This window comes from Equus asinus, chromosome 5 (genome assembly GCF_041296235.1).
Source record: "Equus asinus isolate D_3611 breed Donkey chromosome 5, EquAss-T2T_v2, whole genome shotgun sequence".
NCBI lineage: Eukaryota > Metazoa > Chordata > Mammalia > Perissodactyla > Equidae > Equus > Equus asinus.
In genome coordinates this window covers 5,483,301-5,496,838 of record NC_091794.1, presented here as the reverse complement: position 1 = coordinate 5,496,838, position 13,538 = coordinate 5,483,301, and the positions used below count along the sequence as shown (strand labels likewise).

Below are 13,538 nucleotides of genomic sequence, written 5' to 3'. Positions count from 1 at the left end.
TACTAGTTAGGAGAACGTGAGATATCTGAGCACCCCACATTCCTGTGGGGAATCTGCTCCCTCAGTGATCATTTTATTTACTTTTCTTGCTATTTGACTCCATTCGTGTCTTAAAGGTAAAGCTTGCTCAGCAGAGCATTGAGCTTGCAGAATCAATTCAGGTCGACTGCTTTCACTAATCCCTTCTATATCCCCACAGCCACATTAGCAGCTGCAAGATACATGAGAAGGAGGAAGTATGTTTGATTTACTAATCAGTTTGTACTATAGTTGTAAAAAAAAGCTATGCCTGCAGAAACAGGTAGAAAATAGCATAAGGCAGCATGTTTAAACAAATGTGGAATGACTTCTCAAATGGTACAAATGCTATATGCTAGGAGTGTCGTAAATATTTGGAGCAGAAAAGAATCCAGGATAGTGAGGAAGAAGTCAGTACAGAATTTGGATGACTGGAGGGATGAGGGAGCAAACGCAGATGAGCAGAGAATGTGCTGAAGATGGAGGGTGACTCGGTGCTCTCCTGCTGAATGGGCCCACAGATGAGTTAAGCGGGGCTGGGATGTCTTCTCAAAAGCTTGGATTTAATGCAGTGGGCTTCAGTGATTTGCACGGGACTGTGCTTTTTCTGTTCTTAGGATTGAAAATTCCTCCTCTAACATGGTACCACAAACTGAGAGGTTGTTCCCTGTTTTCACTAAGGACGCAGTTTCTTAGTATAGTCTCAGCTTCCTTTTGGCTATTTGTTGCATGTGATGGGCACACCTGGGATGACCCGCTACTCCCCACCCCCTCCACCTCCCACCCTCATGGCTCCTGCCTCTTGGTGTTAATGTCTTTGTGTTATCCATTCAAACCTTTTTCTTCCCTTCTCTCCCTTAGAAGCCTTAGAAGCATTATTTGTACTGGCAAGATGAATTTTCTGACATTTCATGCATTCACGAAAATCTGTTTGGTTTCTTTTATTACTTTTGATCAGTCCCTGCCACAGTCCTTGAACCGGGTGTTCTTAGAACCGAAGCTCCAGAGACAACACTAGGTAATGCCGCATTACGTCCGTCAGCATCTGCTTTCCCTGCTCATTTCAAACCCATTTCATCACCACCACAACCACAGCTTTTCCCACTTCACAAAACTTCTGTGTTGTCCTCTATTGTCATTCAATTACTTCTCAATATATTGAAGAGTATTAAAACGACTTATTTGTTTTTAAGAGAGCCAAGTATGAATTTAGTGTAGTAGACATACCTGCAATGTAATGTGTTTGAATTTGCAGTACGTGGCCTCTGTGTAACCTTTTAATCACATTCTTTGTTACTGGGTTTCGAACACAATCAATGGGGGTTGAGGTGAAGACGTCTATCCTTGATCTAAGCTGAGTACATTGTCACAGCTGTTATGGCGTGACATAATTCTTGTGCAGATCTAAATTCCTACATTTTTACTATCTGTATGATTTGGGTTTTGTTTTTGTTTTTTGTTTTTTGCCATTATAGGTAATGGTTTGGTCTTTTTGTCAGTAAGGAGTGAAATAGAAAATCTACCAAACTAATAAATTTAAATTATAAGCACCATCATTAACGTGAAATCACCCTGTCCCTTCCCCCCCCACCATAACTCAGCAAGGTTTGGGAACTTTTTTCACTCAGAAATCCCTGTGAGAATCTCCTTGATACATCAGCTCATGTTTCTGTGCAATTTTCATTTTCCAGAGTAATATAAATGATAGAAAGAGGCAGTTATCAAAATAGGGGCAAATATTTCAAACTCAAAAGAAAAATTTCCTGAAACTCAAGAAATCATAACAGTAATAATCGTATTCACAGCTTCTGAAACTAAAAACACTCTATTAACCTGAGGTTTTCTTCCTTTAGCTCCCAAAGTGTCTCCCCGGACTCGTCGTCCACGTCCCAAACCTAAAACCACAGCGAGTCCTGAAGCAGCTCAGCCTGACCTGGGTAAATGGGCAGATCCTCGTTAGGGACGCCTGGCAGCCTTCCCGGTGGGGTCCAGACGAAGTGGAGGGGCGAGGCAGGGTCAGCGGCTGCTTCTACCCTAAAGCAGCCAACGAGAACACGATTGGAGAGGTCTCGTGCAGTAGCTGAATTCCTCACTCTTTGTGAATTAGAGTCTTCTCTCTAAATGTCTATCAACTGACTTCTTATTCAATTCTATGCATCCTTTAAATATTGACTATGGTGGACAGAAACAGCTGTAGATGAATGTATGTTTGGGGAAATAGGAGAATATTTCTTGGTAACCACAAAAGTTGTCTAAGTCATAGAAAGGATCTAGGGAAAGAGTTGGAGAACATTTTCTATAAAGGGCTGGATAGTAAATATTTGGGAGTTTGTGGGCCATATGGTCTCTGTTGTATGTCTTTTTCTTTTTTTACAACCCCTTTTTTTACAACCACTTAAAAATGGAAAATCATTCTTAGCTCTCATGGGCTGTATGAAAACAAGCCACAGGCAAGATCTGGCCTATGGGCCATGGCCTGTGAATGCCTGGTTTAAAGAACCGATCAGCATGAGCCAGAATAGTTAGGAAGGATTTGAGCATTGAAATCTCTGTAGATTTGGACGACCAGGGCAGGTGGCCGGAGAGGTTCAGAAAGGCAGGATATATACGGATGCCAGCGAGGGGAGGGAGAGGCTTCTCTGACTGCCGGAGGCGGTCAGCCTTCTAAATTGATCAGAGCATCTCATTGAGGCTGCGGCAGCTAAGCAGCCCATAGGACCAGTTGAAAAGGGATTTTTGAATGTGGGACTTAGGAGATGGGCTCTATGTAAGCATCATCAACTTCCATATGTGTTTCCCTGAGCTCTGGACAGAGGGATAGCTGCTGTACTTCAGGCTGAATGGCTGCCCCTTATCCCGCTCTCTTAAGTACCTCAGTTGGGCAAAGCTCATGATCTCTTTCCAAAGATAAGTTTTCAGCAAGATGAGTATGGTCTACTTTGGTCCATTACTGAGACTAGGATCATCAAAGAGCAAGAAACCTCAGGGCACTTCACAGGGGTAGTTATCTGAGTGCAAAGATAATCCCTCCTAAGTGATGAATTGGTACCGAGGGCAGAGATGCCATATCCCTCAGCTCAGAAGCGTTTGCTTTGTACTCTAGACACACCGTTATTTCCGTACAATTCTTTTTGGAGTGAATGTTCTGAGATTGTGTAAATGTTTAACATTTCATTGTGTTTTTTTATTATTATTATTTTGGTCAGTTCCTGCTACTGTCTTCGAACCAGTTACTCCTGTAAGAGAGGCTCCGGGGGCAGCTTTTGGTAATGCTACTTTCTGACCTTCAGCAGTGCTCTCTCTGCTTGTTGCCCAACCCATTCCACTCTGTTGCCATTCAGCTACGTTCTTCATCTTGTGAGCTGAACATGCATAAAACAAGTTACCTCCTGTTCTTAAGAGAGTCAGCCTGAACCTAGTTGGGGATATCTTCCTGCCTCACAATTCACTTTAACATTTTTTCATGCCACCCCATGCTTTTGACTAACCAGAGTGCCCTGTGAAGGTAAATGTCCTGTATCTATGGGAGTGCCTGATCCTGATCTGTGCTAAGCAGCCTGTAAGAGGGAAGTTGCTTTATGCATCCTTTGTACAGTTACCATTTCATCTGCCCGATTTTGCTGTTGTTGTTTTGTTAACATTTGGGTAATATGTTTTTAGTGAATTGTCTAACAGACGTGATCAAGGCTAATAGGTTTAAATAGTAAGCCCCATTCTTAGGGGGAATCTGACTCCCCTTTACTCTCCACCATAGTTTAGAAATGATTCTTAACCTTTTTAGTGCAGTCAGGGAACTCTAGGAAAATGTGATAAAAATACCAATCTTGACTCTCTGAATTAATAACTTCATTTTTTATGTCAATTTTGCCCCCAAAGTATCTTCAATAACAAAAGAAAACATAGCGTAGTAGGGGCAAAATTTTCACACTAGAAAGATACATTTCCTGAAACTCAAGAAAATGTATCAAGCTTTAGAAAACTTTATTTTTAGCGTTTATTTTTTAAACCCTATAATTTGCAGAACCATAAAATTTAAAGTAACTAAAAGTTATCTTTTTCCATCTCCAAAAACATCCCAATGGACGTATCGTTTCACAACACAAAACCACTCCAAGTCCTACGCTCTGAGGCTACACCAGAGAAAAGCAGAGTCCCTGCTTTCAGGACCTGGAGCCTGTCACTGATGGAGAACATAAACACACAGGCCCTCTCCAGAGTTGCCAAGGAGTTCATGTTTGGGAGAGACAGTCTTCCCTCCAACTCTGGATAGTAGGAGACATGTTTTTGGGGTTTTTTTTCTTCTGCTTCTTCTCATAGCCCCCAAGTACGTAGTTGTATATTCTAGTTGCGAGTGCCTCTGGTTGTGCTATGTGGGATGGCGCCTCAGCATGGCCTGATGAGCGGTGCCATGTCCGTGCCCAGGATCAGAACCCATGAAACCCTGGGCCGCTGAAGCGGAGCGCACAAACTCAACCACTCAACCATGGGGCCGGCCCCTGTAGGAGACATGTTTTACTTCTCAGTCTGCAGGCTCCTTCAGCACAAAAACTTCCTGCATGAAATGCCTAGGGAGTGAGAATAAGGCATGGTGATCTTGTAAATTCAAGATTTTTCTTGAGTACATAAACTTGAAGTGTCAGACAAATCATATAAGTTCTTAAAGAAGTTAAAAATCAATTTGGGCTTCAGAAGAGCAAGGAAGGAGTTTGGACTTTGACGTCGCATCAGAATTTGCACAAGTGGAGAGATGACAGTGAACAAAGATGAAAAACTAGGATACGTGCAGAGGCAGCCAGAGGGAGCAGGGGTCCTGGCTCTTCTAGGCGTCAGTCAGAATGTTTTTGTTGCTGATTATGCATTTCGATGACACCGCGGGAAGTTGAAGGAAGCTGATGCTGTTCTCATGAGCATCAGAACTCTCTTCTGTCCCCACCGGATAAAGGTTTCCCTGTCCTGAGAGTGGCTGGGTGCTTTCCTGGATCCCTCAGACTGAGCGGCTGCCCCTCACCCAGTCCTCTTGGTGCTTTTGCTTGGACAGAAGTCACAAGACCTTTCCAAAGCTGAGTTCTCGGCAAGATCATCATAGCCACTTTTGGTTGTTTGTGTAATGGCTGCTTGGTTATTCAGGAACAGCTTCTGCAGCCATAATTTGATAAACATACTAGATGGTTTCTTTATCCAGCATCTGCGGAAGTGCAAGTTAGTTTTTCACATGCTTCTTGAGGATCGTTAGAGACATATTTAAGTAAATGCCTAAAAATGTCCTAAAGTCTACAATAGTAAACTCAGATAATCAAGCACCAACTACAAGAACTATTTCCCTCCTTTGGTGCTAAACAGAGACCAAAGGTAATGACTACCTCATGAGATGAGGAAGTCCCTAACTACAGTTTGGCCAAGTCTGGGCAAAACAACTGATTTCCCTTTGTATTCCATTACTGGGGCTGCCATAACAAAATACCACAGACCGAGTGGCTTTAACATCGGAAATCTATTTCTCACAGCTCTCGAGCCTGGGGAGTCTGAGATCAGGTGTCTGTAGGTGTAAGCCCTCCTGAGGCCTCTCTCCTCACCTTGCAGATGGCTGCCATCTTGCTGTGTCCTCACATGGCCTTTCCTCTGTGCGTGAAACTCCCTCGTGTCTCTCCCTCTTATAAGGACATCAGTTCTATTGGATTAGGGCCCTAATCTTATGACCTCATGTAACCTTAGTTGCCTTTTTAAAGGCCCTATCTCCAAATACAGTCAGATTGGGAGTTAGTGGTTCAATATGTGAATTTTTGGGAGGCAAAATTCAGTCCATAACACCCTTCATTCATAAATTTTAAAAAATTATTCTAGAGGTGGGGCTGGCCCCGTGGCCGAGTGGTTAAGTTCACGTGCTCCACTGCAGGAGGCCCAGGGTTTCGTGGGTTCGAATCCTGGGTGCGGACATGGCACCGCTCATCAAGCCACACTGAGGTGGCATCCTACATATCACAACTTGAAGGACCCACAACTAAGAATGCACAACTATGTACGTGGGGGCTTTGGGGAGAAAAAGGAAAAAAATAAAATCTTTAAAAAAAAATTATTCTAGAGGTAATGGTACCCTGGCAAGATTCATTTTGAAGTGAATGTTGTAGCTCTTCATACATTAAAAAAAAAAAATTTCTGTTTATTTTATTACTTCAGTTCCTGTCACAGACTTTGAGCCTGTTACTTTTGCAGCAGAGACCTCTGGGCCAACATTAGGTAATGACCACGGGCAATGCGCCACGTGCTTTTGCTGCTCACTGTCCCGTCCGTCCGGTTCCCGTCTCTTGGCTTTTCCTCCTTCACGAGAGGGCCACCATCATCTCTGTTGCCATTCAATCACTTCTTTCATCTAAAGAGTTCTGAAGCCTCTTAAAAACAAGATTCCTGTTGTTTTTAGGAGAGCAGGCATGAACTTAGCTGAAAACGTGTACTGCTATGTGGCACATTTGAAATTGTCACGTTATCCTGTGCCTCGGTTTGTGTCAAAGCCGAGTTCAAGACAAACTGGGATCTATTCTTACTTAGGCTGATCTGCGATGACAGCTACTCTTATGCTCCTTTGCACATCTAATTTTCTAGATTTTTAAACAACTGTCTGCACGGTATGTTTGTTTCTTAGTTGGTGCTTTAGGTCATGATGTGTTTTATTACTAATCTGACAAGTAGGCAGTTACCCAAATCTGAAATTTAAATTATAAGGCTCTTCCTTAGTGTGGCTCTAACTTGTCCTCCTCCTGCACAGAGCTGAGCATCCTTCTCCATCATTTCCCTAGGGAGGAAGTTCTATGAGTGTCTGGTTATAAGTGCTAATCTTCATACCTTGAATGAGCAACGCCACTATATAAATGGGTTTCCCTCAAAGTACCCTTGATAAAAAGAAGATACGTTGGCATAAAAGGAGTGGACATTTTAAACTACAGATGATTTCCTAGAACTTTAGAAAATCTAACAGACTTTGGAAAAACCTCTCCTCTGTATCCTGAGTTCTAAGACCTAGAGTAACACAAGACTTTTCTTTCTTCAGCTCCCAAAGCATCACAAAGACCACGTCGTCCACGTCCCAGACCCAAAACCACACCAAGCCCTCAAGCACCTCAGACCAAACTGGGTAAATGTGGGGTTCTTGGTTTAAGGGTGAACCCTGGTGTCCCGGTGGGGACCCAGAGCAGTGTGAAGCTCTTACTCTCTCTAAGCACGAGGTCAGGAGGTGTCATCAGTAATGTCTCCTCTGTCCAGGTGTCAAGGAGAATATGACTGGGTGAGATGCAGTTGGTGCCAGACTACCTTATTCTTTCTCTGTGAGAGTCTTCTTTGATGTGAATTTAGTGTATTTCTTACTATCAAATTCCATTCAAATCTTAAAGATAAAACTTCTTTGGCAGAGCCAAAATATTCAGTTCAAGTAAGCAAATAAATTGTAAATCCCTTGGATGTTCCCAGGCTGATATTAGCAACTGTGGGTGATATGTCAGCTGTAGGAGACATTTTATCTCTAAAACAATAGAGCTGAGTACATGTTTGCATGACACAAACATTAAACATTGACCTTGCAAAGGAAAAGACTAGACTAGATTTGGACCTTGTCCTTGGGCCCACTACAGACTTGAATGAAGAAGGAAAAGTGAACCAAGGCAGAACAGACTGTCCTACTTCTAAATGGTCAAAACATGGTTCTTGATGATGCTGCATTTGGAAGGGTCCAGCTGGTCCGCTGAAAAAAGATTTTGAGGGCCTGATTCAGGAGCTTAGATTTGATATAAGGGCATCAACTGTCTTTCCACTTTTTCTGGACTTAGGCCAGAAAGATGGTCTACTGTGTGTTACAGACTGGGTGAGCATCTTCATCCTGCTCTCTTATGCGCCACTTTTAGACAGAGGTCTCAGACTCTTTCTTGTCAAGAACTCTAGATAGTCCACTGCAGTGATTAATTTTTATATTTATTTCAAACTTATAAACTGTCTATTGTATCCATGTTTACTTAAACATGGTAAATGCTCATTTTCGGCTGCCATAGAAGTACAGGTTGATTATATTTTTTTAAAGACAATTTCTTTTCCAAGTGTATATCAGGTAAATGCATGAAAATATTTTCCAGGGTAGAGTTTTCCATATCAGTTAGAATCCATTAGTTAAAACCTAGGAGAAATTCACATTTCTGTCTTTAAGATACTCAAGATAGTTCACCAGCTAACCCTACAACCGACCATGAGTATAGTTGGCCAGATCTTCAAAGAACGATCATCTACTCTTTCTTGCAGTTAGGAAGCCACTTTCTTCTTTGTTTCTGCAGAGTTGATACACAAGTAAATCTGCTTCGATGTGAATGTTCTAACTTTTAATGTATTTTAAACTCTCTCTGGTTTGCTGTGTTATTTTTTGGTCAGTTCCTGCTATAATCCTTGAACCTGTCACTCTTAGACCTGAGGCCCCAGGAGCAACATTAGGTAATGATACACCGTGTTTTCAACAAGCCTTATCCTGCTTTTGAGTTTCGTCTTTCATCCAGAGTTTCATATTGCTTGCCGTGACCATGGTGTCTGTCTTTGTGGCCATTCTTTACATTCTTCTCAAAATTATGAAGACTCCTAAAACAAATTGCCTGTTGCTTTTAAGAGAACCAGGCATGCATGAACCTACTTTAGGGCATATATTTGCCATGTAACCTGTTTGATTCTGTGTCAGGTCGTTCTCTGCTTTGTTTAAGCAGTGTTTGTGGTAAAACTGATTTTCAAACATATCATGGGTCTTTACCTCTTATCTGGATAGAGAAAGGCAGTAACAGCTATCATGGGCCAAGAGAATCCATTCATGGCACATCTACATTTCTACCTTTTTTTTCCTATTTGCATGGCATTTTGTTGCTTTGTTTCTATTTAGGTAATAATGTATTCTTATTTTAACAATTATGTAGAAAATGTGCCAAAGATCGAAAGATTAAATTATAAATCTCAGATTTAATGTGACTGTCCATCATTATCCATTATAGTTTATCAATGTTTCTTAATTTCTTAATCTTTTCATTACCTAATCAAGCTGCTCTGTGAGACTTTGATTGTAATTACTAATCTTTATTTTTTAATTAAAAAATGATTGTCTTTAAAGAATCTTCTATGATAAAAGAAGATATAAAAGGAGTATATGTGACAAAAAAACTCAAAGAGATAAATATCTAATAAGTTGTAGAAAATCTAGAGTCACATTTTCATCTCCCATAGCTTCCAGAACCATAGATAATGTAGTTACATAGTAACCCAAGAATTTCTTCCTCCAGCTTCCAAAACATCACAGCAGACGAGTCGTCCACATCCCAGACCAAAAACCACACCAAGTCCTGAAGTACCTGAGTCCAAACCAGGTAAACCTGTGTTCCTGGTTTAAAGGGCCCAGCAGCCTAACCCAGCAGGGTCTTGGGAGTAATCCCAGTTGTTGGGAGTAACCAGTAAGCCCCATGAGAGTCAAGGTACAACTCGTGCTAAGCAGCAGTTCCCAATGGGGAGATGGCAAGAAGAACACAGTAGGGGGAGATCTGAGCGACAACTGAGTGCCTCATGCTTCCCGTGTAAAATCTTCTCTGTCACTGTGCATTTTGTTAATTTCCATTTGTCCCTTGAAAATAAGACTTCTTTGAAAAAAATTAGGCATATTCAGTTCAAATCACAAATACTAAGTGCCTTCAGTATCTCCCAAGTCGTATTAGCACTTTTAGGGGTATAACTCAGGTGTGGGAGACATGTTTTGGTCCTCAAACCTGCATGACAGTTGAGAACAAAGCCTTTCCTTTATAAAAAAGACAGGAGATGGCATTAGAGTGTATCTATGCAAATGCAAGATTGAGTTTTGGGTGCTACTAGCAAGATGTGCTAGGTACATAAATATTTGGAGCAGGAAAAGATAGATTAAGAAAGAGTGGAGCCTTGAAATCATCATGGTACCTGGATGAGCAGAAATATGGGGAGGAATAAAATCAGAGAGTGGATATAAGTGGAGACCCACCAGAGGAGAAAGGCTAACTGTAATACTAGTCTAAAGCGTGTCTGACTACAAGGCAGTAGCTGAAGCTTTTCTGGATCTTGATCAGTCCACGGACTCCCATGGTGGAGATCCTTAGGTACCTGATAGAGCAGCTGAGAGTGGATCCAGTAGACGTCAGCCAGCTGCTCTTTGCACACGAAGGCATGCTCTCTCTTTGCTTAGGATGGACGGATACCTTACTCGATTCATCATGCCGAAGCTTCAGTCTCTTTCCAAAGATAAGTTCTTAGCAAGACCCACACATCCCACTCTGACTTACTGTTAGAATCAGATAATCAAAGGAGGAATGAGGAAATAGATACCTGATTAGGGAGGGCCAAATTTTAGAAAATCGACTCTCTACTTTTCTAGTTTAACAGGTTTTCAAAGTTGCTGTATAGTTCTAGAAACTATATTACATTGGTAAGATTCACTTTGAAGTAAATGTTTTGAGTTTTCCCTCATTTAAAACAATCATTTGGTTTATTTTTAATACTTTTGGTCAGTTCCTACTGCAGGCTTTGAACCTGTTACCTTCAGAACTGAGGCTTGGGTGACAACACAAGGTAATGACACATGCGGTCCTCAGTAAGTGCTCTTCCTTCTCACTGTCAAACGCATTCCATCCACATGGTAGCTACAGGTGCTTTTGCTCCATCTTCATCCTCTGTTGTCATGCCATTATGTTCTTCATCCTGAAAGCGTTGAAGACTCTGACTCTTAAAACTAGTTATCCTTGTTTTTAAGAGAGCCGTGCCTGAACCTAACTCAGGTCATCTGTTATGCGTGCAACCATCTGAAATTGTTTGTCATCTTGTGTGTTTTTTAACCAATGTTTTGTTAAAGCTGGGTTTGAAAAGCAATTCTCTCGACTCTAATGACTGTTATGGTGTTGGAGAGTTGCTTCGTGGGTCTAAAGATCTACTGTTTTTTGTTTTTGAACTCTGTGCGATATTTGTTCTTTGACGGACATTTTAGTAGTTATGTGGTCTTGTTTTAGTAAACTGTCAAAGAGTTTATATCTAGCTATCACTACCACTAAAGATCTTAGCAGTGGTTCTTACCTTTTCTATTCAATAGAAGAGTCTTGTGAACTATACTTCACTACTTGAATTAGTAATTTTATATATGACTCATTCCCAATGAACTTTCAATTGTAAAAGAAGGCATACTATCATTATAAGGGTGAAAGCTTCAAATTAAAAAAGTTACAAAAACATTTCTTAAAATATGAGGAAATACTAAGTTTCGGGAAATCTAGAACCATGTGTCATGCTACCCGTGGCTTCTGAACACAGACTATTAATAACTGAAGGTTTTCTTTCTTCAGCTCCTAAAACGTCAAAACGGACCCGTCGTCCACGTCCCAAACCTAAAACCACACCAACTACCAAGGCGCCTCAAACCAGACCGGGTAAATGTGGGTTTCTGGTTAAAAGAGTGAGTTTGAGCAGCTCTTGGGAGTCTGGGAGTGATGCTGATGGTAGGAGTGATGCCTATGTAGCTGATGTGTGTGAAGGCGCGAAGTGATCTGCTGCCGCTGCCACTGTGGAGTTAGCGAAGGAAGATGTGGCAGGGGACACCTGAGTAGCAGCTGAATTCCTCATGCTTTCTGCATAAAGATCCTCTCTTTCAATACGTATTTTACGTACTTTTTCTTATTTCATTCCATTCTTCTCTTAGAGATAAAATATCTTAAATAGAACCAAGCATTTTTATTTCAAGAAACAAACATTAAGTGCCTTCCATCTCCTCACAGCCACATCATCAGGTGTGATATCACAGAACGAGGCTTGTCTTTACTTCTCAATCTGGAGCATAGTCAAAGTCGAAACCTGCCCCAAGATGAAACATTCAGAGATTGAACCGAGGCACTATGTCTGTGCAAATCAAGCTTGATTTTCGCAGGGACTATAAACAGCTGTAAGCCTAGAGAGAAAAGTGCATGAAGGACAGGAATAAGGAGTTGGAAAGAAGTTGGGTCATAAAATCATGGAGATGAACAGAGGCAGAAAGAAAGGAGGTGCAGAAGTGAACCAGAGGGCACGGACTTCCTGGAACAAGGGAGGTCCTGCTTCTAAGTGGTGGTGATAGTGCTGAGTTTGGAGTTTGGAAGGGTCAATAAGAGCTGTCCTTGAACGTATGACTCAGAAGCTTGGATCTGACCCTACAACATCTGTGATCTCTCCTGCAGTCTCTGCTACCTGTATTGGGTACCACATTTTTGTGATCAGAGAGCTGCTCTACTGGGCACCACACACTGAGTGGATGTTCATTATCCTGATTAGTTGAGTGCCTTTGCCTCAAAAGAGGTCTCAGCCTGTTTCCAAATACGAGTTCTCAACAAGATGAACATGTTTCACTTTGCTTTATTCTCTGCCGTGCCTCCTTTCAAACATAAAAGCTATTTATTGTATCCATGCTTATTTAGACATGCTATTTCCTTAAAGCTTCCAGAGAAAAGCCAATGATTGCCAGAACAGTTAGATAAGTATATATTTGGTAAAATGGTTTCCTAGGGCAGTCGTCTACGCCAGTTGGAATTAAGTACTTAGACACCCGGGAGACTATCATGTTGATTGTATCGAGATACCAGACCATGTAGGAGATGACTGACTTCCTCACAAAAGAAGGTGTGCCTGGCTATAGGGTGACCAAATCTTTAAATAACAAGTATTTAATTTCAGAAAAATTTTAAAAATTGCTATACACCTGTTGAAGCAGTATTATACTAGTAAGATTTAATTAGCTGACATTTCACAAATGTGTATTTCGTTTCTTTTGATTAGTTCCTGCTACAGATCTTGAATCTGGTACTGTCAGAACTGAAGCTCCGGAAATCGTGGGTAATGAGAATGTGTGTCCTTCAAATAGTGCTTTTCCTGCTCATTGTCATGCCATTATCACCACAGGCTCTCCTGCACCTTAAAACCATTTCAGCACCCTCTGTTGTCATTCCATTAGTCTTTATCTTGAAGTTAATGCTAAGCTCTACGTAGAGTGATCTGTTAAATTTAAGAGAGCTGCATAAACTAATTTCACGATATCGGACTGCCACGTAACTGCTCAGCACTGTGTCATGCGATCGTGTGCATCTGTTTAAATGGCGTTGACTCTTTTAAGCTTCATTTCAAACATGAATCTCCACCTATCCCTTCTTTACACTGCTTCTCGCTCATCAGTTGCGGAAATACCATGTTTCTTTGCTCACATTACTTTATATTGTATTAGGATCTATTTGATTATACTGGTAGGTCTGTTATTTCAAGGAATGATATTCTTAGTTAATTGTCAAATTTAAAGTGTGCATAAGTCTTGAAAGTTTAAATGATAGGCTCACATGATAGGGTAGGCTGACTCTTCCTCCTTCTCTAACAGGGTTTCTTAACTTTTATTGAATCAAGGACCACTTTGAGATTTTAGTTGGCACAGTCCATTCATTATGCATTGATCCTTATGCTTTCAAACAGATGCACTCATTATTGTATCC

At 41.3% G+C, this 13,538-nt stretch overlaps 1 protein-coding gene and 1 long non-coding RNA gene across 47 annotated transcripts in view; one reads left to right on the top strand and one right to left on the bottom strand.

Moving 5' to 3' along the window:
• ABI3BP (ABI family member 3 binding protein) overlaps window positions 1-13,538 on the top strand; it is a 238,437-nt gene that overhangs the window by 149,416 nt on the left and 75,483 nt on the right. For 42 of the 46 annotated variants that reach the window (XM_070508663.1, XM_070508662.1, XM_070508659.1 and 39 more), the window contains 10 exons: window positions 977-1,036; window positions 1,872-1,955; window positions 3,225-3,284; window positions 6,193-6,252; window positions 7,061-7,144; window positions 8,422-8,481; window positions 9,309-9,392; window positions 10,555-10,614; window positions 11,379-11,462; window positions 12,838-12,894. The exons of 3 other annotated variants lie outside the window; for them this stretch is intronic. In XM_070508663.1, coding sequence (XP_070364764.1) covers window positions 977-1,036; window positions 1,872-1,955; window positions 3,225-3,284; window positions 6,193-6,252; window positions 7,061-7,144; window positions 8,422-8,481; window positions 9,309-9,392; window positions 10,555-10,614; window positions 11,379-11,462; window positions 12,838-12,894 — 693 coding nt within the window. The remainder of the gene's footprint in view (window positions 1-976; window positions 1,037-1,871; window positions 1,956-3,224; window positions 3,285-6,192; window positions 6,253-7,060; window positions 7,145-8,421; window positions 8,482-9,308; window positions 9,393-10,554; window positions 10,615-11,378; window positions 11,463-12,837; window positions 12,895-13,538) is intronic. One more of the 46 variants, XM_070508626.1, reaches the window with a different exon arrangement.
• LOC139045216 (uncharacterized) overlaps window positions 1-13,538 on the bottom strand; it is a 92,378-nt gene that overhangs the window by 20,021 nt on the left and 58,819 nt on the right. The gene's annotated exons all lie outside the window — the stretch shown is intronic.